The 24,097-nt window shown below is 28.2% G+C and overlaps 1 protein-coding gene across 1 annotated transcript in view; it reads right to left on the reverse strand.

The window, feature by feature from the left end:
• The window catches only part of LOC107436429 (uncharacterized), a 263,791-nt gene that overhangs the window by 21,225 nt on the left and 218,469 nt on the right, over positions 1-24,097 (reverse strand). The window contains exons 130-144 of the mRNA XM_087164512.1: positions 23,143-23,272; positions 21,826-21,971; positions 19,202-19,343; positions 18,095-18,258; positions 17,046-17,136; positions 15,427-15,542; positions 14,117-14,258; positions 10,676-10,884; positions 9,459-9,494; positions 7,922-7,945; positions 6,890-7,034; positions 6,690-6,814; positions 5,052-5,166; positions 3,046-3,206; positions 671-844 (exon numbers count right to left, since the gene is read on the reverse strand). Of these exons, the coding sequence (XP_087020638.1) occupies positions 671-844; positions 3,046-3,206; positions 5,052-5,166; positions 6,690-6,814; positions 6,890-7,034; positions 7,922-7,945; positions 9,459-9,494; positions 10,676-10,884; positions 14,117-14,258; positions 15,427-15,542; positions 17,046-17,136; positions 18,095-18,258; positions 19,202-19,343; positions 21,826-21,971; positions 23,143-23,272 (1,920 nt within the window). The remainder of the gene's footprint in view (positions 1-670; positions 845-3,045; positions 3,207-5,051; positions 5,167-6,689; positions 6,815-6,889; positions 7,035-7,921; positions 7,946-9,458; positions 9,495-10,675; positions 10,885-14,116; positions 14,259-15,426; positions 15,543-17,045; positions 17,137-18,094; positions 18,259-19,201; positions 19,344-21,825; positions 21,972-23,142; positions 23,273-24,097) is intronic.

Below are 24,097 nucleotides of genomic sequence, written 5' to 3' on the forward strand. Positions count from 1 at the left end.
TAAAACAACTTGAAAGCTTTTTCTATAATTAAAACTAAAAATGTTGACAAAATGAACAAAAGATGCATTTTTTAAAAAAAAATCCTCATTTTTTTTTATTTTTAAATCCCTTAAAATATTCATCAATACACCCCAGAAAAAAAAGAGAAACTTGTAAAAATTTATAAACAAAACAAATATTCGTAGTAATCAGAATAATAGATAAATATGGCAGTGCATAGTTATTATTTAAACAATGAGTTATTTCTTCTAACAGAATTGAATAAAAAGGTGGTGTTTTTACAAAAAGAGCACTTTTCTAAAAACGCTTAGGGAGAACACTACAGTTTAGATCTTGAAACTTATTTATTTTATACCAAGTTGTTATAATATTATGAATAGAAGTTATTACGTATTCACACACTATACATGTAAGAGACAAAATAAGCATTTCTTGGCAACCCCTTCAGAAAATCTGAATATTAGAAGAAGGCTTTATGAAAATGTTTTTTAGAGAAGGCAGTTTAAAAAGCGCATCTTCCTAGAATAATCTGGCTAACTGGATAACTGGGTTAATCAGTATCCGGATAAATGGGTAATAATATATCAAAAACACTATAATTGAAACATGCTTAGTTTTGATTCAATGTTTTTGCTTAAGAAGTTTACACCCTGTTTTGCCGCTGCTCACCTTGTGTTTCATGCAAAGCAGAATCGTCGAACTTTAGATTCAACACATCCATTTCAAAGTCATCAGATTCATATTCATTCGAGAGCATTTCATTCCCACTGTCTTCATCCATATATTCAGAACTGACTTCATTGTTTTGACTAACTTGTTCATCACAATTCGCCCAAGCATCATCTAAAAACAAAAATTAGGATTGATGACTGAGCGGCAAAAAGAAAAAAAAATTGTAACGAGATATTTTATACAAATACAATTCTATAATTGTTTAAAATGTACAGTGTGTAAAAAAAGGAACAACCTGAATAACTTTTGATCTAATGATCAGATTTTCATGTACAAGGATTATATTTTACTGGAACAGGGGTGACCTCTTATATGCTAATTATTAAATCGCACCCCCCCCTGCCTAAACAGGCATACGTCAACAACAACATTAAATTATTAACATATTAAATTTTAAATTAATAATTTAATTAATTAATTTATAATTATTAAATTATAAATTAATAATATATAATAAATTATAAAAAAAATTATAAATTGTAGGGGCAGGCACGATTGTAAGTTACGGAATCTAACACAAAACAAAAAAAGTACTTTCTTTTAAAAAACGTACCTGAATTTGAATTATTGCCCCTTGAAATATGTGGAATAGCTGCAATCAGGGATATATAATTCCAAAAGTTAAGTCGGAAGTGCAGTTAAAAGTTTTGACTCATTAATTTAACAAAAAAATTGTTGAACACACACATATACAGTCGAACCCCGCTATAGTGAACCGTCTGCGGACTCAGTAATGTGTCCACTATAACCGATGGTTCACTATATCCAAATTTTTTGAAAAATATTTTTTGCATAAGACAGTTGAATGATTGAAAATTGGCTTTGCAATTTTGCATAAGTTATTTAAAAAATTATTAACTAATTAACAGAAAAAAAGCAAAAATTGATGGAAAAAGTAATTACGTCGCTAAATATTAGTTTTATTTTCACTTTTTATGAAAAAAATTTGTGATTTTTGATTGAACACAATTTGATTTTAAATTGAGTTCATCAATTTTCTTATCTACAATGTGCAAAGAATGTAAGATTTTTACATTTTGAACAAGATTTCGAACCATCTTAACAAAGCATCTTCTATGTTTTCTCTTTCAGCTCCACGCAGTTTTTTGATGAAACCATGTTTTTGTCGTATGCCGCAAGAATTGCACTTCGATTTTTCCAAATGTTTGAAACTGTAGATTTTGACAAGGAAAATTCCTTACACAGTGTCGATTGATTGGTTCCATCATCAATACGCTTTACAATTTTAACTTTGTCGTCTATCGAAAACGCTTTTCTCTTTAGAGAATTTGCCATTTTCACTGCTTTTGAAATAAAAATCTTGTCTCAAATAGGTAATGTAAGAATATGAAGAGAGCAGCTGTAGAATGAGTTAAATTGTTCCCCTTTTTGATTGTCAAGGGGTGATTTGTAAAGAATATGGTTTGAACAGATAAGAAAATTCCAAAAATTCAGCAGGTGGCCAAGTTAACTAGTTGTAGAGCAAGCCTGGGGAAAAGAGAGAAAGCGAGGCTTGTCAGGGAGGGGGGAGTATAAGATAAATGATCTGTTTGACATTTATTACAGTATAGTTAAAAGTGATAAGCATAAAGGAGAGTAATATGATACATTTCATAGGAATGCATTCATTTTCAGTCCCAACACCTACAAGTTTAAAGATGGAGGACTGAAAAAGATATTTAAAGAAATGGAATTTGAGTCCACTATAACCGAGTTTCTAAGTTCTAAGCTGTTCACTATAAGCGTTAAAAATAACATTATTTAAATAGGAATACGGACGGGACCGCTAAAAAAGTTCACTACATCCGAGTGTTCACTATATCCCAGGTTCACTATAGCGGGGTTCGACTGTATATATATATAAAATTTGTTAGTCGAAAGATAATTTCAGGCAAAAAAAATTAATTTTAATAGTAATTTATAATTTTATTTAATAATAGTTTAAAACGTTTTGAATTGTAAGGCATACAAAGTTTTACATCATTTTGAATTGTAAGGCATACAAAGTTTTACATCATTTTAAAAAAGGCCATTATATACAGCAAAATTCAATGTGTGAACAAAACCAATTGAATAGCTCCAAAGAAATCGAATTTTAAATGTTTTCTTACTGCCAAATATCTTAAAAAATTATACATTCATGAATAAATTGAGTTAAGAGAAAAATCTGGTTACTTTCTCTCTTGGAAATTCGCTTTTCAGTAGAATAATAATATTTGAGAGAAAAATTTTTGTATATATTTTCACAACAATCTCTACAGTTGATTTTTGTAGGAAAAACAAGAAAAAAAAGACATAAAACACAGATTTACCTGGCTCGCAAGTCATCAGTCCGTCGTGAGTACTGTAATCATTGTACTGTTCATCGTTTTGTGCAATAGCAGTGTATAAGATTTCAAACAGGAGTTCCACAGCCTCTTTGGGACACTGTTTTAAGGATGATGATAAGCAAGACCACGCTTTTTGTTTAGAGCTAAAATTAAATGTCTTTGAGAAAATACATAAAAAAGAGTAGTTTTGTAAAGCTGGAGACTTAATTTTATTATTGCAGAAGTTGCATTTTTATAAAAATTATGCGTATATATAGTAATAGAAAAAAATGCTACAAATGCGCTATTCTCTTCAGTGCTATAACTACAATACTTTAATAAATGCATAGCAGCCATCATGGATAGGAAAATATCCAGTATATTTTATGAAATAATATATATTTCATGATACTTGTTGTATAATATATTAAATATTTTACATGTAGGGAATTTTATGGATTTTTATAGTCTTTATTTACACTAACAACTATGAATGGTTTGCAATATTTTTCATTTATGATTAATATTAAATGAATTTTTTTTATTATGTTAACTTATAATTTTGAATAGTAATAGACATTTAATTTACCATTGATAGTTCAGAGTTTTTAATCATTTTAAAAAGAGAGTTCTGAATCAAAATAAACTAAAAATTTTAGAACAAAAAAAAAAAAGGAAAGAAAACTGATTAATATAAATGAGGCTTGCTTCATTACATATTAGTAATACTACTTATTTAAATACTCAAGCAAGCAATAAATAGTGAAAAAATTCTATTAAAATAAGGATGTTTTTTAGGAAACTTAGTCAATTTCAGGGAATTTTTTATAATGCACAAAAACAAGGAGAATTTTCATTAAGCCTGCAGACTAGGAGAAACTGGAAAAATCCAGTAGTCTACTGGCAAATTCAGTAGAGTTGGCAAGCAATAAAGGTAAAATAATAAATAGAAAAAAAATTGTTAATTAAAAGCCAACAATAAACACAGTGATAAAAAAGTATGATAAAAAATAAGAAAATATTAATTAGTCCCTGATTTTTCAGCAGGTGCTTTTTGAAGCATTTCAGTATAACAAAAGCAAAATATATAAAAAAAAATCACGTGGAAAAGAGAGAAAAAAAATCTTATCCTGAAACCAGTTTGCACTCATTTTTACTAACACTGGTGCAAATGAGGGCATTCATTTTAAGGGGCAAGCATTTTAAATGGGTAAGGTTCCTTTTTTTTTAATATTTTTGTTTTTATTCACTTACAATATCTGAATTTTTTTGGTTCTCTCAATCTTATTGTTTCTCTATATTATAGTTCAGTTACCTTGAAATACATTTATATTACATTCATTGGTGAGAAAGTGAACCCAAGAAAAAAAATACTAGTCTACTCTTCTAAGTTTCACTTTATATCTCTCATTTTAAATTCAACTCTTTTAATTTAATCGCTTTTCATACGTTTGAGTTTTTGTTAATTAATATGTAAAAAAGTGCACACATATTTATAGAGTAGACTCTCTACATAGCTGGCACCAGAAACTTAGTGGATTTTAAAATTTTGTAAATCTTAGATTCCATATCTAATAATTTAAAATCTTTGATTCCATATCTAATACTGAGCATTTTTTATAACTAATAGTAACACATTACATTAAACAGAACTAATAAAATTAAATATACCTGATATTTGTATTTTACATTTTTTCAACTCTTTTCGAACATATTACAGATCTTACGAAGAATGGAAAAAATCAGACAGATGGGATCATTTACAAAGTGCTTAAGCCTATAAAAATGTGATTTCTATTTATTAAAAATAAAATAATTGAAAATGTACTGCAATTTTTGTACACAAAAAATGTACATTTTTAAGCATTAAATTATTTTTGAGAATTTAACTTTAACCACAAGTTAAATGTTTACATCGTAAAATCAGACTAGATTTCATACAATTGTGGATTTTAAGATAGTGGATGGATGATATATATGAAAAAATGATAAATATTTTTGTGACTTACTCTTTGGTTTTAGATCCTGGAAATAAGATCACAAGATGTCGATATAGCTTTGGATAACATTTATTGAAACGAGCTGATGCAAACTGTTCGAAGCATCCATCTCTGTGAGAAGTATCTAAAAGAAACATTTAAAAGATTATCACTGAAATGCACAAATAAGTTATAAAATGTTATAATGGAAAAATAAAATCTTTAAACTTGATTATTGTAAAAAAAAAGAACTCATTTAAAAGATGTAACAAAATAAAATGTTCATAGTATTATTAGAAACATATAAAATAAGTTCAAAAGTTTTAATTAAAAACTAAGTTAATATCTGTCATAAAAAAGTGTTTAAAAGATGTAATTTCCTGTCAGGTAAAATTCAATTGTTAAACATTATAGCTAATGTGGTTCAAGAAACAGGAGGTGTAGGAGCACTTCGATTGCTCAGAACTTTGAACTTTTTTTTAATCGAAAATTAAGAAAGTTAAAAAGATAAACATGTAAAAATATTGTTTTAAGCATACAACAATTTGTTATAAGGAATATATTTATCAAATATAAAAACTGTGCTTCTACCACTTTGATGCCAAAGTTGGGAAAATAATGCTACTATCAAATGGTTACAAACCATTTGATTTTTTAAATTGTCTGAGAAAAACAATTTAACAATTTCAATTAGTTTATTCTAACCTCATTATTTCTCTAAGATTTAGGTGGACTGAATACAGGAATCATATGACAGATTTTCTAGAAAAACAAAGTTCTCAATTTATAAAACTCTTGTCAGGCCAGTCTTGACATACACTTTTGAAGCTTGGACAAAATTGGAAGAAAATTGTATCACAATAATTGAAAGAAAGATTTTGCGGAGTATACTTGGTGGTGTAAATGAAAACAATAACTGGAGAAGGAGATTTAGCTTTGAACTGTACAAGATTTATAAACAACCTGACATTATTAAATACATAAAAATAAATTGGATGGCCCATGTGATCAGACCAACTGGAACAAGAAAGAGGGGAAGGCCGCGGTTGAGATGGGTTGATTTGGTGGAATCTGATTTTCTCGCAATTAATGAAAAGAATTGGAGATCAAAGATAAATCGTAGGTCATTAACCCCTTTCTTCTCGCTCCCGTGATATTCCCAGGCTGAAGTGTTCAGTAGTAATGCATCAATAAGAATAAAACTAATTCATTTCTTTTTCCCGGAATACATTTTATTTCTCATTTTACACACCAGATAGTAGTACCAGGATATTTTAAAGGTAATTGTAGATAGTTTATTTTAAACTAGATGTCAGCACTAATCAAATACGTGTATATAAAAGAGGCATTTTTATGACCGTTTTCTTGAAATTTTAGTGACCGTTAAGGGGTAAAAGAGAAATCTTCAGAGGAAGGCATTGGCCCACATTGGACTGTCTGGCTAACTATGATGATGATTCTAACTTTATTATTTCTCTAAGATTCCGGTGGACTGAATACAAGAATCATATGCCAGATTTTCAGCTTTTGTTGCTAAGCAACCCGAAATCTAACTTATGATAAAAATCGAAAGCAGCAAAAGCTTGACTTTAGAACAATGTTACAAAAATTATCTTTTAATTCATTTTTTTAAAAATAGAGAATGGAGGTATTCAAAATAATACTTACAAGTTATTTTTTTTACAGTTGAGAATAGAGAAGTCAAAGCATATTTAAAAAGGCCTAGAGTCTTCGGACGGCAAATTAGGTGATTTTCTTTATGTTTGACACACTGAAGCAGAAATTTTACAATCCTAAGAAATCAAAAGAAAATTTCAAAAATGAAAGTTTAAATGAGAATTTAATACTTTTATCCACTGCTTACTTACTTTGTCAAATGAAGAAGTTTTGGATTTTTTAATCCAGCTGCTTCTGCTGCTTTAGAGACACAACGAGAAATTCTTTTAATCCATTTTTCAATTTCAGAACGCCTGCAGTTTTTCATTAGAACGAACAGATTAGACGGTCTTTCACCTAAAAGAATATGACGGTAAATATGGGCATATATATATATATATATACACAGTCAGACCTTGATATAAGGTCACCCTAAGGGACATAGCAAAAGTGACCTTATAAACGGGGCTAAGCAAATAAATAGTACACATTACGACTTTTTAAAAATGGTAATACAAACGAAAACGTTTGTTCATAAATTAAATGTTTAAGTCAATAAATTTTAACAGAATTAGTCAAGAATTAAAGAAAGTTAGATTTTTTAACAAAAAATTTAATTTAAAATAAAGCTGTTTACAAATTTCCTCAAATGTACATACATACATTACATCTTACCTTATTTAAAATAATTATTTATGCAGGTATGTCTCGTTTTTTGGTTTCATTTTTCGAACTATGTTTTCTAGAAAATGTTCCTCAGCTCCCTCATAATTTGTAAAAAAATTTTGTATGACATTTATTGCATTGAAGGCTTGGGTTACAGCTACAGTCTCAGGATCACTGTCAATGTCCTCACTGCCCACAACTTGTGAAATAATTTCAGAAATTGTAGCTTGTTCATTGGCTGCAACATTTTCCTAGAACTCGAGAGGGGTAATTGCCTCCAATTGTCTCGTAAGGAAGTTAAATAGACTTTTGTTAGAAAAGAACTCCCCTCGCCTCAGATAAAAATAACCTTATAAGCGATAAAGATTTTTAAAACTTGATCATATATCCGATAATTTGGAACAAAGAATTCCTATTCAGTGAGCCGGGGCTTTGGAAAAGTGACCTTATATGCGGGGTGACCTTATATCAAGGTCTGACTGTGTATATATATGTAAATATTTGTACATAACAGTAATGCATCAGTTATAATTGCATTTATTAATAATCGTTTCAATTGTTAAAAACAAAATAATTACCTCCATTCAAAGGTAGACACATTTCTGCAAAATAAATAAATAATTATAATAGAGCGATTTATATATTTCACATTTTTATTTATAAGAAAATAACGTAACTATTTTATTTATTAATATTAGCACAATTCCCAGCACTAATGAGATAAAAATGTAGCCTGTGACCCCAAAACAATTGAAATACAGGAATAATATAGGCACAATTCCCAACTCTTATGAGATAAAAATGTAGCCTGTGACTCAAAAACAATTGAAATACAGGAACAGTATAGGCACAACTCCTAGCACTTATGAGATAAAAATGTAGCCCATGATCCAAAAACAATTGAAATACAGGAATAATATAGGCATAATTCCTAGCACTAATGAGATAAAAAGGTAGCCTGTGATTCAAAAAGAATTGAAATATGGGAATAATATAGGCACAATTCCTAGCACTTATGAGATAACAATACATTCTATGATCCCAAAATAATTGAAATACGGGAATAAAAAAATAAGACAAGGCCAACATTTCATAATTATTTTGTTTAATTTTGAAAGTTAAATTTATTTTAAAACTAAAAATACATTTCTAATAAAGAGAATTAGGGATGAAAAAAAAATGAAAAACTAAGGAAGAGGATCAAAGGAATAACAGTTTTTATGTTGACTGATTTTCTAAACAGAGTTGACAAGCTATTTTAAAAAAAATTGTCTTAGCAAAAAAAAGTTTTTTCCCAAACAAAATAATCAAACTGAATCAGATATTTGTAACTGAATCAGATATTTGTTCTTAAAATGAATGTTTGTTTAGAATTTTGTCAATTACTATTCTTTTGTGCTATAATAAATTAATATTATAAAAAACATCCACTTTTTTCAATAAGAACTATCAACATTAGCCAAAACGATACAAAATATAAAAGTGACCAACTATTCATATGATGTTCTGATGCATAAAAGCTTTCAGAATAATAATAATAAAAAAAAATAGAATTTTTATTTTTAAAATTTAAATAAATGTGATGAAATCTTTGTGACTTCTAAACATTGTATAACAAGAAATAAGTTTTTCAAATATTACTTACAACTATTTAATTTTTATTTTAAAAAAAAATTAGCTTAAATGTGATGCAAGATTCAGTACACAAGAAACTTTAAACTAAAGTTAAGGACAAATTGTGTTTATATTATACAAATTGTGCTTATAGGAATTTTTTCTGATATACAAATGGTTCTCTGGGTATCAGAAAATCAGAGTTTGGTTATATTTTAATAACATATTCAATTTTAAGCGCTGTGCTTAAGTATTACAATTAATATGTTAAATAATAAAATAATTAAATGAAAATAATGTAATTTTAAGGTATCAATGCATCAAAATAAAAGTTGTACATGTCAACATACATTAAAAAAAAGTAAAAACTGCATAAAAATAAAAAAAAAAACACCATGGAAATTATATGATTAAAAAAACAGTTGCGAAAAATTTAATTCATATAGTAAACATTCCTATACAAATAAAATATTTAATAAAAAAAATTAACATTATTCTCACCTTCAGAACTTCCTTCATAATCACTCGCTACTTCAGCTGTCAAAAAAATAACATATTGTTTTGAGAATAAATAAATTTTTTTAAAAAATTTATTATTGTAATTTCCAAGTACATTAAACAATGAATAAATAAAATTAATTATAAATTTTTTTTTATCACTATGCCTGTTAACCCTGAAATAAATTCAGAGACTAACTTACATGCCTTTTTGTACGATATATTGGTTCTTCTACAAGCTATCATAGAAGGAGTATGCCAAGGATTATAAATGAACGAAAGTACAAAAATATTTACTATTTAAAACGTTATTATAAAACAAACAATCACAAACATAATTTTTTACAACAAAAAATAGCACAAAACAAAAAATAGCAAAAATATTTACTATTTAAATTTAATAAGAATTTAAAACGTTATTATAAAACAAACAATCACAAACATAATTTTTTACAACAAAAAAAAGCAATGTTATCGAAACTAAAGAAGTATACAATCAACAACTTATGAACTAAGTCTTCAAAATACCCGAATTTTACATTTTATTAATTAATAATAAGTAACAGAGGAAAATATTGTTGTTTCTAATAACACTTGAAAAGTCAAGCTCACCATTCAATTGGGCTTGCAAATTAAGTCAGGATGGTGCACCTTATGTTTGATAAGAGAGTACCGCAAAGGTGAAGGTACGTCTGGTCTTAGAACCCCATAGATAGATGGCAGTACCACTCATTCATGAGGACACTTTCTCAATTTAGACATAGATCTAAAGAGGAAGGGAATTTTCTCCAGATCCCTGTACCCATTGTATAACTCAATGACTGACCACAAGACTTTCGATTCCACAGATTATATTGGGTCTTAAGGGAGTTGAAAATCAAAGCTTGACCTCCCGGACAGGTCTCAAACCACAGGGCTAGCACAGCCCACAGAAGATAAAAAATATATAATTAAAATAAGGAATAAAATAAAACAAAAGTATTTAATAAAAAAGATAAAAAGAGATATAATAAGGAAAAAATGAAATACTTTCATTTATTAGTTCTTCACTATTTAATTGAAATCTAAAAGGGAAATACTCATGAAAATGAATTGAGAATTATTTCGGTTTGGTTTGTTTTTTAAACAGGATTCAGTATATTATGATGTCACAGTACAACTTAACTCAATGTTACATCAGTAAACTTAATTTTCAACCAAATTTAAAAATATTAACCCACCAATAACACTATCACAGACATTTATTTCTTCTTGTGACACAGTATAACTGGAATGTGTTGCAATAATATTTAAATAGTCAGACTCAGAATCTATGTTCATTTGAGAGAGATTTGCAATATATTCAACAATTTTGAGAAATTGTTTAATAAATGTTCTTCCACAATTCTTCAGCACCGATGCAAAACACTGGGTTATAGTCCTCATAGTCCTAAATGTAAAAAAAATAAATAAATAATAAATTTTTGTAGGTTTACATTTATAAATATTGAAAAAATTTTATAATTTAGAAAAAACTGTATAATATAAAAAAAAGCTACTGTGTCTACAATTAAGATGAAAAAAAATTGAATCAGACCATACCAATAAATTTAATGCTCCTTAACATCTTTTCCATCTTATGTCTTCATCATTACTCAACATATAACATTGTTTCGTTCCTTGTCATCTTTTATTTAATTTTATAATCACATTGAACAGTTGACCCATTTTTGGGTTTACAAGCATCAATGTTCAACACTGCAACCTCGTAATTTTAAGCGTAACCCAGAAAACAAGTTAACTCCTGGATCATGCATTAGGGCAAACTGGCTGTTGTGGAGGGCTTTTTAATAAACTCCACCCACATTTGAATTACACGGAAAGGAAAAACATGAAAACCTATTGCAGTCAGCCTAACTACAAAGGGGTTACCACAGCTTGCACGATCTGTCTACCAGTAAGAATATTTAATACCAGCACTGTAGTTGGTGCGAGTCAAAACTAGAATTCATATAAACCAGCCATCTCTAGGATTAGAACCTGAGCCACATCATTGTGACGCAAACGCTCTATTCCCTGAGCCAACGTGGCTCAAAATTTCACAGGATTATTTTTGCTAAAAATTTCTTTAAAAATCTGAAATTATTTTAATAAGTATTACTTTGCTTTAATACTATAAATCAATAATTTTATTAAAAAATAATCATGGGGTTAAAACTCTGATTTAAATAACTTAGTGCAATAATTTGATTTAAATCTTAGATACTGTAGATCAGTTATGATTAATGACATGTGCAATACAGTTTTCTCACGAAATACTATAAATGGTTTCGTTCTTGGACTGCTTCTAAAGACCAGTTGCTCCTGTATAGCAGAATTTGCATGCTTAAAAAAACAGGGTAAATTGTTCAGAAAATAAAAATAGTTATCTTGTAGTAGTAGTCTTGAGTAATTTTTTCTTAATCAGTTTTGTACAATTAAGTGTTGATTTTCCTTTAAAAATTACTGGCACATTCAATATTAAATTGCATTAAAGACCATAGAAATTTATTTTGTAGCATAATTAGAAAAAATATTGAAACTAACGAATACATTAAAATACACCTTCAGCATCGGCAATATAGTAACTGAGATATTTTACTAGCAACTATACCGTTAAATATAATACTGTAAAAATTTCAGAATTTTTGAGTTGAGTTAGAATTATTAAATTTTAAAATTTATTGTTGAAGCTTTGCAGCTTATAAATAAAAGGAAACTATTATAAAAATCTTCATTTTAGAAATTTCATCATTTGATTTTTAAAACATTATTTTGAGATAGCCTTGACAAGTATTTACATATCATTAATACTGATGTTGCAGATTAATTTGAAGATGGTTCAGATCTTGTAGATAAAAAAACAAATGTACTACAAAATGAAAATAGATTTTTGTGCAGTATTTACCTTAGCTAAAAGCTTTGGGACCTACTGTAGAAACGCAAATTACAAGAAATAATATATTTGGGAAATGATCAAGAATATTAAAATATATTTTAATGCAATAAAAAAACTTCAAATACTTTCATTTGATGAATGCAAAAAAGAGTTTCACAAAACAAGAACGTTTTATTTATTTATTTATTTTTTCTTGAAGTTCAATTGTAAGATTTGTACTTTATTGAAGGCATTTGACATTTTATTTTATAACCGTCATAGAACAGCCGACCCAATTTATGATTTATGGTTACTAATGTTCAACTTCGTGGGCTTGTAATTTTGAACCTAATCCAGAAGACAAGGGAACTCCTGGATCAAGTATTGGGAGAAATTTGCCTTCGTGGAAGCAGTGCCGTCTTTATGCAAGGGCACACCTGGGCGGTGCCCGGGGGCCCATGACACTCAAGAATCTTACTTTTGAGATCTTTACTTTACTTTTGAATCTCTACTTTTTTTATCCTTGAGAATCTTGTTTAAAGAATAAATAACATTGAAAGAATAAATAACATGGTTAAAGAATAAATAACAATCAGTGTTTAAAGAATAAATAACATTGTCTTATATATTTTTTATTTAAAATAAATATATTCTGTTACATAAAGTGTGATTCTTTTTCTACAAATAGGGATTTATTATCACGCAATCACCAATAATTTTAATAGCTTATCAACAAGAAAACTTAAAAAAGGCAACCAAAATCTATTCTTCTATGTTCCAATGAAAATTTTAGGTACTTGGGCATTGAAAGATGTTTTAATAACTGCTTAGTTTGACAAAATAATTCATACCTTTTGAATTTATTTTAATTTGTCATATCTCTATATTTATTTAATTTCATTTAATTATTTTAATTAACTTCCAATATTTTGAAAATTATTTTATTATTTGAGGTTACAACTGGTTAGCATAAAATTGGCCAAGCGTGGAGGACTTTTTTTACGGAACTAAACCACATTTGCGTTACATGTACAGGAAAACCACGAGAACCTATCTCCTACAGTTAGTCTGACGGCAAGGGGACACTAACCTATGATCCGTCTACCACTGAAGATATTTTACGTCAGCACTGTGGTTGGTACAAGCTAGGTGCGGAATTTGAATTGACCAGTTATCGCTGGGATCAAACCCAGGTCACCTCATTGAATGGTGAGCACCTCATCCCCTGTAATTTTGAATCTAATTCAGAAAACAAAGAAACTCCTGGATCAAGTATTGGGAGAAATTTGCTTTTGTGGAGGACTTTTTGATACAAAACCCGCATTTGCATTACATGGAGAGGAAAACTATGAAAACCTTCCACGGTTAGCTTGCCGGCAAGGGGACTCTAACCTATGATCTGTCTACTATTGAGGATATTTTATGTCAGCACTGTGGTCGGTGCAAGCCAGGTGCAGAATTCAAATCAACCATCTATCGCTGGGATCGAATCTGCGTCATCTCATTGAAGGGCGAGTGCTTTATCCCCTGAGTCACAATGGCTCAAGCAAAGACATTGACAATTTTACAATAACAAAAAAGCGAATTAATTGCAGCTCTGCATCGTGCTTATTTTCTCTCACACTTCCAAAATTTTTCATTGCTTAGGCTACTGAGAAATGAAAATAATAATTTTAAAGCTCTGTAATATTTATGCAAATAATAACATAATAATGAAATAATCTAGTACAGCAAATTTTGATACCACAGTAAATGATTTACTAACTTTTCTTCAACTTTTGCTCCTGTGTCATACAAAACTGATACTAAGGCTATCATATCCCGAGAGCATGGTTTGATGTTTTCTAAAGTAAGTTGTTTAAAACACTGTTGATTATACTCATCACCGCTGTGCTCTCCTGAATGATCTAAATGGAGGTATAAGTTTGAATAAAAGACAATATAGGATAAAAAAAATACTTTTTACATAAATAACAGGATGTACAAAGAACAAAATAAATATTAGAACACCCTAAACAACTTTTGATTTAATAATTCGATTTTTATGTCTAGAACTCAGTTTTAATGATCCTAAACTAAAATATTTTAATTGATTAGCGCAGATGATATTTTAAATTGGGAAATCTAACACAAAAACGTTCTTCCTTTCTCTCTGATTTGACTCAGAAGATATGAAAAATAGTCAGATTCCGGAAAATATGGTTCTGATAGTTTGGTGAGGAGAGTTGTCAAAAGTTCGGACCCAATAATGTTTACTTTTTGTTTATTTTGCCATATCTGGAGAATTGTTTAATCAAACTAAAAAGTTTTTGCATAAAGTTATAAAATTCGTTTATCCAAAGATAATTCCATGCAAAAACAAAATTTTTTTTTAATAATTAGTTATTATTTATTTGAATTTGATTCAATACTGGTCAAAAAAATTTTGAATTATAGGTACACAATTTCTTACATTTTTAAGAATGCACTTTAAAATAGCAAAATATAACATCTGAGTGCATTTTATTAAGTAATTTCTGAGTTTTCAAACTTTGTATTTTGCCATTTTAAAGTACATTCTTACAAATGATGTATGTAAGAAATTCTATATCTAGCAATTTAAGTTTTCTTCCACAATTCTAAAATAAAATAATAAAAAAAAATTAAAAAATATACTAAATTATAAAAAAATTTTTTTTGCAGGGATCTTTGGCATAATTAATTTTTTAATTGTATGCAAATTTTTTTTATTTGCTTAAAAAGTTCTCGAGATATGGTGAAATAAAGAAAAGGAAAATGAACTAATCCAAACTTTCTTGACCCAAGATTTTGTAATTTTGAAAGAAATTTTGTAAATTTTGTTAATTTAGGACTAGAATAATGCTTGGTGTTTTGTACAGATATCTTCAAATTTTTTTACTTTTCTTAAAAAAAAAAGTTTTTTTGTATAATATGAAAAAATATGCATAATATAATAAAAATATAATAACACAAAATGTGACAAATTTTAAGAATCCTATTTTTGAAGAAAATATTTATGGATAGAAAAATAGGCAAAGTACAAATTTTATAAATAAATAATACCAAAGTACATACCTGATCTCTTGATAATATCAATGATTTTTGTAAGAAGAATTTGAAATGGTCGCCACTTAGAAAACGCACAAGATACTGATGTGGAATTTACACAGATAATAATTTTAACCATATGCCTGAAAAACAAAAAGGAATTTTATTCAAGTAGTCAATAATGAAAATTAAGTTGAAAGTATAATCAGGGGAAAATGGTTGGTAAAACTAGGTAACTAGTGGACAAATGATTGATGACTCGTACTTGATTAATTAACGGTGTCTACGTAGCAAAGTAAAGCATTCCCATAACAACCGTTGTGAACCAGGTGGTCATGGATGTTAAGGTGACCAAAGGCATGATTATGGCAATGTGGTTAGCATTGCAAAAAGGCCATCTTTACTTCCCATATAAGCTGACTCAGTGGTCAGGGCACTGAACAGTCACAATGAAGAATTGGGGTTCGATCCCTAGAGGCGGCTTGAAGTCCACCAACTTAAGATTGATGGGCGCCAGTTTATCTGGGAAGTTAAGGAACTCAGTGTGCTATGCTGACCCCATTGCCACAATCATGCTATTGGTCACAAAATTCTGGACCCTTAACAGAGATGCCAACTGCTCCGGACACTCCAAAATAATTATAAAAAAAAAACGGTAAATAACTACAAAGTAAATTTTGCAAATATTTGACTATTTTTGATTGATTTTCAAAACGTTTAGCAAGACATTAGTACTATAACGTGATGAATTATATAAGCCTACGAATTATTTAGAAATAGTGGTGGATAAAAATCTATTAAATTGAATTTATTAAACCAAGAATCACAATTGATAAACTACCATTTCAAAATATATATTTGCTGTCCGGAGCAAATTGGTATCTCTGCCTTAACCTTCATGAAACCTCTGGTTCACTATCGGCTGTAGTGGGAATGTTTTACTTTTATTTTGTAGATAAGTTTGCTTTATTATGTAAATTCTCTAATGTTCTTTTGTTTCATAACCATCCTTAGTTATTTCAGTCATAAAAATTATTTTTAGCTCAATTTATAATACATTTACTAAAGATTCACACCGTAACAAACAATAAATATCAAGTCACATAACTTAGTTCTTATTTACTAGATGAAATGGAATAATGACATGTATAATTGTAAAAAGTAATTATAAATAAATTTTTTTTGAAGAATAATCAGAAATACATTAGAAAAACTTTTAAAAACATTTATGTTTATCACCCTGATCACTTATGTACTAAATGTCTTTCATTCCAACCCTAAAAAAACATAAATATGTCATCGCTTTTTTTCAACAATATTAACAGCCTTACAAATATAGAAATATAGAGTTTCAGGCCAATGGTCACATTTGACTTCAAAATGAGCATGGCAACAACCAGAAGACTAAAGATATATAGTATTTAGAAATAAACAACTTTTACCATTAAGAAAAATTTATTGGAAAATATTAATAACTACTTTTGTATGTATATTAAATATAGTTAACTTCACATTAAAAAAAAGAAACACCATGAATGAAAAGCATTATTTTGTAAACTTTCTATAATAAAAAAAATTTGTGCAATAATTTTTTTAATGCACCGTTACTCTAAATCATAAACGTAATTTAAATGGATTCAACTTACTCATCCAAAGGCAGGTTTTTTGACTTTTTCTTCACACATTTATCAACTTTTTTAGCAAATGAAGAAGCAAAGGATTTGGTGCAAACCTTCCCTAAAAACACATAAAATTACTGTCAAAAGCACTCTAAAAAAAGACTAAAGATTTAAAATGAAAGAATTATAAGAACATAAATTTCTTTGCGGTACAATATGCTTCATTAGAGTAGAACAATTGTAGTGGAACAATTATAAAAATGCATCAAGAGCTCACAATAATTACTTTTCAATAAGTGTTTTGTGCTTTTAAATTTTGACAATAGCAATTCATAAGTTTGATAATGAAGTAGTCTTTTCATATCTAAGTTCGATTGAAAAAAAATTTTTTTTTACAATAAAAAAATTATTAATTATTAGGTATTTAGCAAAAATTTTATTGAAAAATTAGTAAGAAAAATTTTTCTTCCATGTGTGCATAATTTTAAAAGTTGAGAGTTAATATTTGTAAATTTAGCAATTTGAATTGCAATTTGTAATTTTTTCCCCTTTTTCAAGTAAACCAAAAAGGCTTTTCAAGCAAGGATTTTATTAGTAAATTTTCAGTTAATTTTCTGATATTCTGGACTGCAAAATTCCGTTGAAAAATGACATCATATGTAAGCAACAAAATGTCGAAATATTAAAAATATTGTTTTTATTTACTAACAAAAAAAAGGTTATTTCATTTTACTGATGGCAATTGTCACTTATACATATTTTATCACTCATATATGATATGATTCATACAAATTGTCACTTAAAAGCCATATTATATTTTGATGAATAAATTTTTATTTTTAGAGTTAAAAAAATTGTTTTTCTCACCAAAACAAAGCGAAAATTCAAACATATGCATGCATTAAGATCTATTTGTTTGAGAGTTTTTTAGATGTTGGCAAAGAAAGGTTATCGGCTTTAATTACTTTTTTACTATCATTCCGTATAATGTGCTAAAAACTAGTTACAGTCATAAATAAAAAGAAAATATAAACAAAATCATAAGAATAAATACAAAAATAAAACATTGTAAATACTTAAGTTTTCATGAATATCACAAGCAGGCTTCAAATTTGAATTTATGGGAAGTTTAAAACAGATTCCAAAAGTAGTAAAGAGCATGTTCTGAATGTTAACTATATCTTCTCCACTGCAGTGTGAAAACAGGTTTTGTATACACTGTATATTTTCTGAATTTGGCCTAAGAAAAATTAAATTAGCAATAGTTAAGACAAATGTAATAAACAAAGTATAGCTTAAAAGAAAAAGTTTTTGAATGGAAAAATCTATCAACTCTTTTAAGTATACAAAAAATTTTTATATTTTAGTAATTTTCCCTGTAGCTTTAGGGCTTATATTCGAGAAGAATTTATTGGAAAAATAAAAGTAGCAAAAAAGATCTTTAATGGAGCACATGATGATTTGGTAAATCACAGCACGATGATGGCAATATGGTCAGTATTACGCACTGGCCGCCTTTACTTCTATAAGCTGGAAGTCATTGATCTGAAGATAGGAGGGATTCAAGTTGATATTTTAGTCACTCACATCTGTGCCATTGGCAACAAATATGAAAAATAAAGTCTTATGCTACATATTTGTTGTGAAAACAAACCTCTGTATTAATAACGTGTGGCCTGACATTGTTTTTGAGCATATCCTCTGATTACACCATTAAAAATTGCGTCCCTTTTGAAGTCATCGTTTTAAGTTTTGTTTTTAAGGAACTCTCAATAATTTTAGGAAGATCTTCGAATTGGTACCTGTACCAAAACAATTGCTAAGGTTTGTTTTTAAGAAACTCTCAATAATTCTAGGAAGATCTTCGAATTGGTACCTGTACCAAAACAATTGCTAAGGTTTGGTCAACTAAAAAAAAATAAATCCCCAAAAAGATTTCGAAATCTAAAACTAGCATTAACCTCTGCGTATGTGAATTTATATTTTTCTTTATCTTATTTCTTTTCAAACAGGTACAGATCTGGGAACATCCCCATAATTTACTTTTAAGTAACTATTTCCACATGCTAATATTAAGAATGAGCTGTGATGGCTTAGGGGATAGAGTGTTCACCTTTCAATAAGGTGAAATGAAGGCAGAAAATAAGAATGTTAAAAAAAATTATATCATAGGAGTGGCTTACATTTCCAGAGCAACTTTACTTTTCTTATGTACTATAACATCCATCAGAACATTATGAAAACCAGGATAACAACCGTCCATCTCATCATCCTGTAGTTGGATAACACATTTTTCAGCGGATACTGATCCATCATCTTCCTCATCTAAAAATGCAAAAATTCAAACTTTAATATAAAAGAAAACTTTTAGTGTAGTTTAAAAAAATGGAAGTAAACATATATCATTTGATTAATTTTTTCATGTCTAAAATGAATGTTATATATAAAATAAGAAGCAAATTTTTAAAAAAAAATTATTATTGTGAGCAGAGGCAAAAATTAATGAAGGACCGTAATTTAAATGATTGTATTAGCCCAGATACGTTTAGATGTCTCTATAAGGTTTTTTTTTTCTTATTACATTTTAGATTTTTTCGTAAAAAAAAATTATTAAAGTGAATTTAAAAGTAAAAAATTACAATGCATTGTGAGTATAATGTCAGAATTATAATGAGGTATTTTATTTTGCGACAATAGCAAAGATAATAAGCCTTAAATAAAAACAGCATAACATCCCTTCACATTGATTGCTAGTCTGGGAGACCACTGATAATTATTTAATGATAGCCAGAGGAAAAGTTTAGAGATCTGGTACAAATGGCCACCACTAATTTTGAGCCCTATGTGAGTTTTATTCTTTTCAATTGTGCAACTTAAGCTTTTTTAGAAATTGAATTCCAAACTTGTGATTCGAGACTTTATGGTTTGTGTTCATACAAAAAAATCATACAGAAAAAGTCACCTTAAATTCAAGTAATATTCCAGCTATATTATGCATAAAAAAACCCATTAAATTTAATTTCTCCAATTAGAACAATAATAAGATGGGAAGAAACTGAAAAATTCCATGACTTTTTCCAGACTGATTTTGTAAATTTTATCCAATTTTCGTAATTGGCAAAATAAATGTTACCATAAACCTTTTGAGCTATGCCTCATTTTTAGACATAAAATGCAACACAAAACACACAAAATTGCGATTAAAATGAAAAATTTTTAAAAAATAATTATAAGAAGATCTATTATTTTAGAAAAACTATTGCAAACTGTGACCACCCAAAATAAAAAAAACTCTCTCAGGTTAAAAAACATCCTTTTTACTTAGTAATCACAGTTCACTAGATAAAAAAATTAATTAATCATTCAAATGTAAGAAAATTAAAAATCCAACAAAATACCAAAAGTGAGAAATTTAAAATACTTGGTTTATTAGAAATAAACATATTTATTTATGAAGTGTGTTCTATAAATAAAAAGTACCGTACATCCCTGGTGTATAAGTCTACTTTTCAAACCCCAAAACTGTTACGAAAAATAAGGGGTAGACTTGTACGCCGGTAATAAAGTCAGACATTCCTTGATTGTGAAATATCAATGCACTATATAAACAATGAGATAGATATCAATATCTCTGTATCAATTTATTTTTACAAATTACCCCTTTCAAAAACTATCTTTAATATGTTATATACAAGTAATTTAACAATTTCTTGCTTCATATTTTTTTTACATATAAAGGCTTGCTTTAGAAATAATACTTTAAATTACGCTCACAAAAAAATGAGACTAAGGAAAGTTAAGATAAAGAGTATTTCATAAAATATAACACAATGAAAACTTTTAATACATACCATAAAACTACAAATTGTGTTGGATTTATTAACATTAGCAGTGTCGTTTCATTCGCATTTGCTGAGTCAGCATACAAAATCGTCTTCACCCCCATTCAAAGAATTCAAAATTCCACATTTTTTAAAATATTTTATAACAATACCACATTTTGACTCAGGTCTAGTAATATGTGACATTATTGAGGAATAATAATTGACTTATCAACAGCAGTTGATTGATATACCGAAAATAACAGAAATTTATAGGGTGTACAAATAATTTTCCTCCTCTTTCTAAAAAAAATTAACAGTTTACTGTGAAAAAACGGTATATTATCCTTTATTCAAAGTATTCTCCATTACTAGACAATACATTTTCCCATCTATCTGTGAGCATTCGGATATCATGTCGGAAGAACTGATCTTTTGAGAGTATCTACGAATCGACCCATTCCTTGGTTCCTTCAAATGATGTAAGAGCAAGATCTCTTTGCGTTTGGGACGAATCTTCTCCCAAGTCCGTGCCTTTGTACAATTTCGGCCTTCCATCGTGTTCTTGGTCTTCCACGTTAAACTCACCATTTTTAAACTTCTGAAACCACTCACGGCAACTTCTCTCACTTAAAGCAGCCTAACCATATGCTTCTCCAAGTAATCGATGCGTCTCAGCAGAATTTAGGAAGTAAATCAAAAGTTCCCGCAAAGGACTCTTATTTGGCACAAAACTTGATATTTTTGTATGAAAACAATTATGTAATGCAAATACGGAATCACCAATGTTATGTTGTTACCAGATGAACAAACTGACAATATGTTTAACACCAGTTAATTTCTACATAAACTTCTGGCAGTGCCATCTAGTGACGAACGGCGGGAACTTATTTGTACACCCAATAATATCTCATAATCAAAAATAGGGGGTTAATTTATACACCAAGATATACGGTACATATTTTTTTTCTGATGATAAATCTTACCAGGATTGTAATTTGGGTTCTGCTCTATATACTGCCCAACAATAATAACTTCTTTTTCTACAATCCATTTGATCAAGGAATAAGTGTCTTTTCGACAAGGCAGATCTCCAGTTTTTTTTATGCATGCAACTACAATGATTTTCAATCTGCAATTGAAAACAAAGATTCTGCTCTTAATTGATAACTTACTATGCTTTTTAAAATTTTCCAAACTTATTTTATAAATTTGTAGTATTTTACTCAAGTTATACATTGAAGAAAAGATAAAATATTGAGAAGTCAAGAATTTTGGATTGCTTGTAATTTCTATTAAGATTTTAAAAACTACTAAAAAGTATTTAATACAATAAAATATATTGAAGCTTTTGGTAATTCGAAGACAATTGTAAACGGGTAATTATTAAATGTGATATTTTGCTTTCTTAATTAGGGATGGAAAATAAATTTTATCATATTCTATGGAGAACTTTTTTTTTATTACAATATAAAAAAATATTGAAAAATTTTGCAACATAAAATTGAAAAAGCATGGTGCATTGAAGGCTCAAAAAATTCAATAATGAAGAAAGAATCACTATTATTTTTATGAGAGGGACTAGTTTCTATCACGTAAGAAATTATGCATGGTCTGAAATTCGAATTTTTACGAATGAATTTTTACAACTTACGAAATATGAATTTTTTTCTTTTTTCAATTTTTGTTCATGCAGTATGTTTATGAAAAATTAAGTGGATTTTTTTTAAATAAAAATACTGCCCATTAAATTTACTTTAGATATAATAATGAAGGATTTCAATAGTGCTTCTTCTCTTAGGAATAAATAAGTTTTCAAGTGATATAAATGATTTGTGATTAAACCTATTTTTTTCCAGTAGATTTACCAAGGAAAATTAAACCTCTTATCGTTTTTACATTTACTAATCTATTTGAAAGGTACATTCGTATTTGTTTCAAAAAATCTTTGAATTATAATGTTACTTAAATAGTTTGTTCCTTTATCATATAAAGTTTAAAAATCTTCAAAAAAAAAAAACTTTTAAAGCTAAGAAAGAAAAAAATTCCATAATGCAATTTCAACAAACTATCAGGTCTAACCAGATTTCAGATTGATTTAACCTGACTTTATAATAGCATTTGCATAAAATGTGTTTCAACGAAAAGCTATTTTACAGAGAGTAACATATTCATCGAAGAAAAAAAGCGCATTTTTATGAGAAAGAATTTTTCGAAATTCAAAATAGCACAATATAAAAACACATTGCTTTATTTCATTTAAAATAAAAAAAAAACATCAATGAAATAATATCAAATCATACTTTTTTAATGAGACTTTATCTATGATGTCTTGAACTGTCAGATTATGTTTAAGTAAACTAGATAAAACACAATCTTTAATTTTTAATTTCCATGCTAATATTCTATCTTCACTGCATTCTTCAGTTTTTCCTATAAGCAAATAGGACGGAATTATAAATGAGTGTAAGTATCAGAACATAATTACTGTTAGTTGTTTAACAGAAAAACAAGTTAATTGTGCAGAAATTTCAAACTCTTTAATTACAAATTACAGTCTAACCCTATTATAGTTAGTTTTATTGAAAGTTTTTAGTGGTCCTATCTGAACTGTTATTTCATCTACTTAAAATGAACGGTTAAGAAATGGTAGTTCGTTTACACCAGATTCAAATTTCTTTTTTTTTGTAGGTATTTAAATAAAAGTTAAAAAATTTAAAAGTATATAAATAAGACATTTAATTAAAAAAAAATGAAGTAAGACCTATTGTGTGAAGAAGTGTTTAAAGCAGGGGTCTGTTCAGACATTTTGTGAAAGGCCCTGTTTTTTTAAAATTGTGAAAAAACTGTTCATAATTTGGGAATATAAAAAAGCGTCAAGTCGTATTCTTTCAACCAGGGTCCTCCTGCTTTTGTGAATTTGTGCAAATAGGGTCCTGTTATTGCAAAAATTACTAAAAACCATTTCAAGAAGTTTTTAAATTGTAAATAGATACAAGATTCTGCTCAACAATTGCTACTAAATTAGAGATGCAACATACAAATACTTGGTATTTAGCCTCTACTGTACAACACAGAATATTCATTTCGGACTTATAATAGAAACAAAATCACTCACATTTTTAATAATTTCAATTGACATATTTTAAATAACACAACTTAGAAATGTATCACTTTTAATGCACTTGTTACGCATTAGGTAAACTTAAACAATTCTTAAATTTATAATATTTTATTTAAAAAATTGCCAGAAATTAA

This window comes from Parasteatoda tepidariorum, chromosome 5 (genome assembly GCF_982258835.1).
Source record: "Parasteatoda tepidariorum strain Cologne lab strain chromosome 5, Ptep-v5.0, whole genome shotgun sequence".
In the NCBI taxonomy this organism is placed as follows: domain Eukaryota; kingdom Metazoa; phylum Arthropoda; class Arachnida; order Araneae; family Theridiidae; genus Parasteatoda; species Parasteatoda tepidariorum.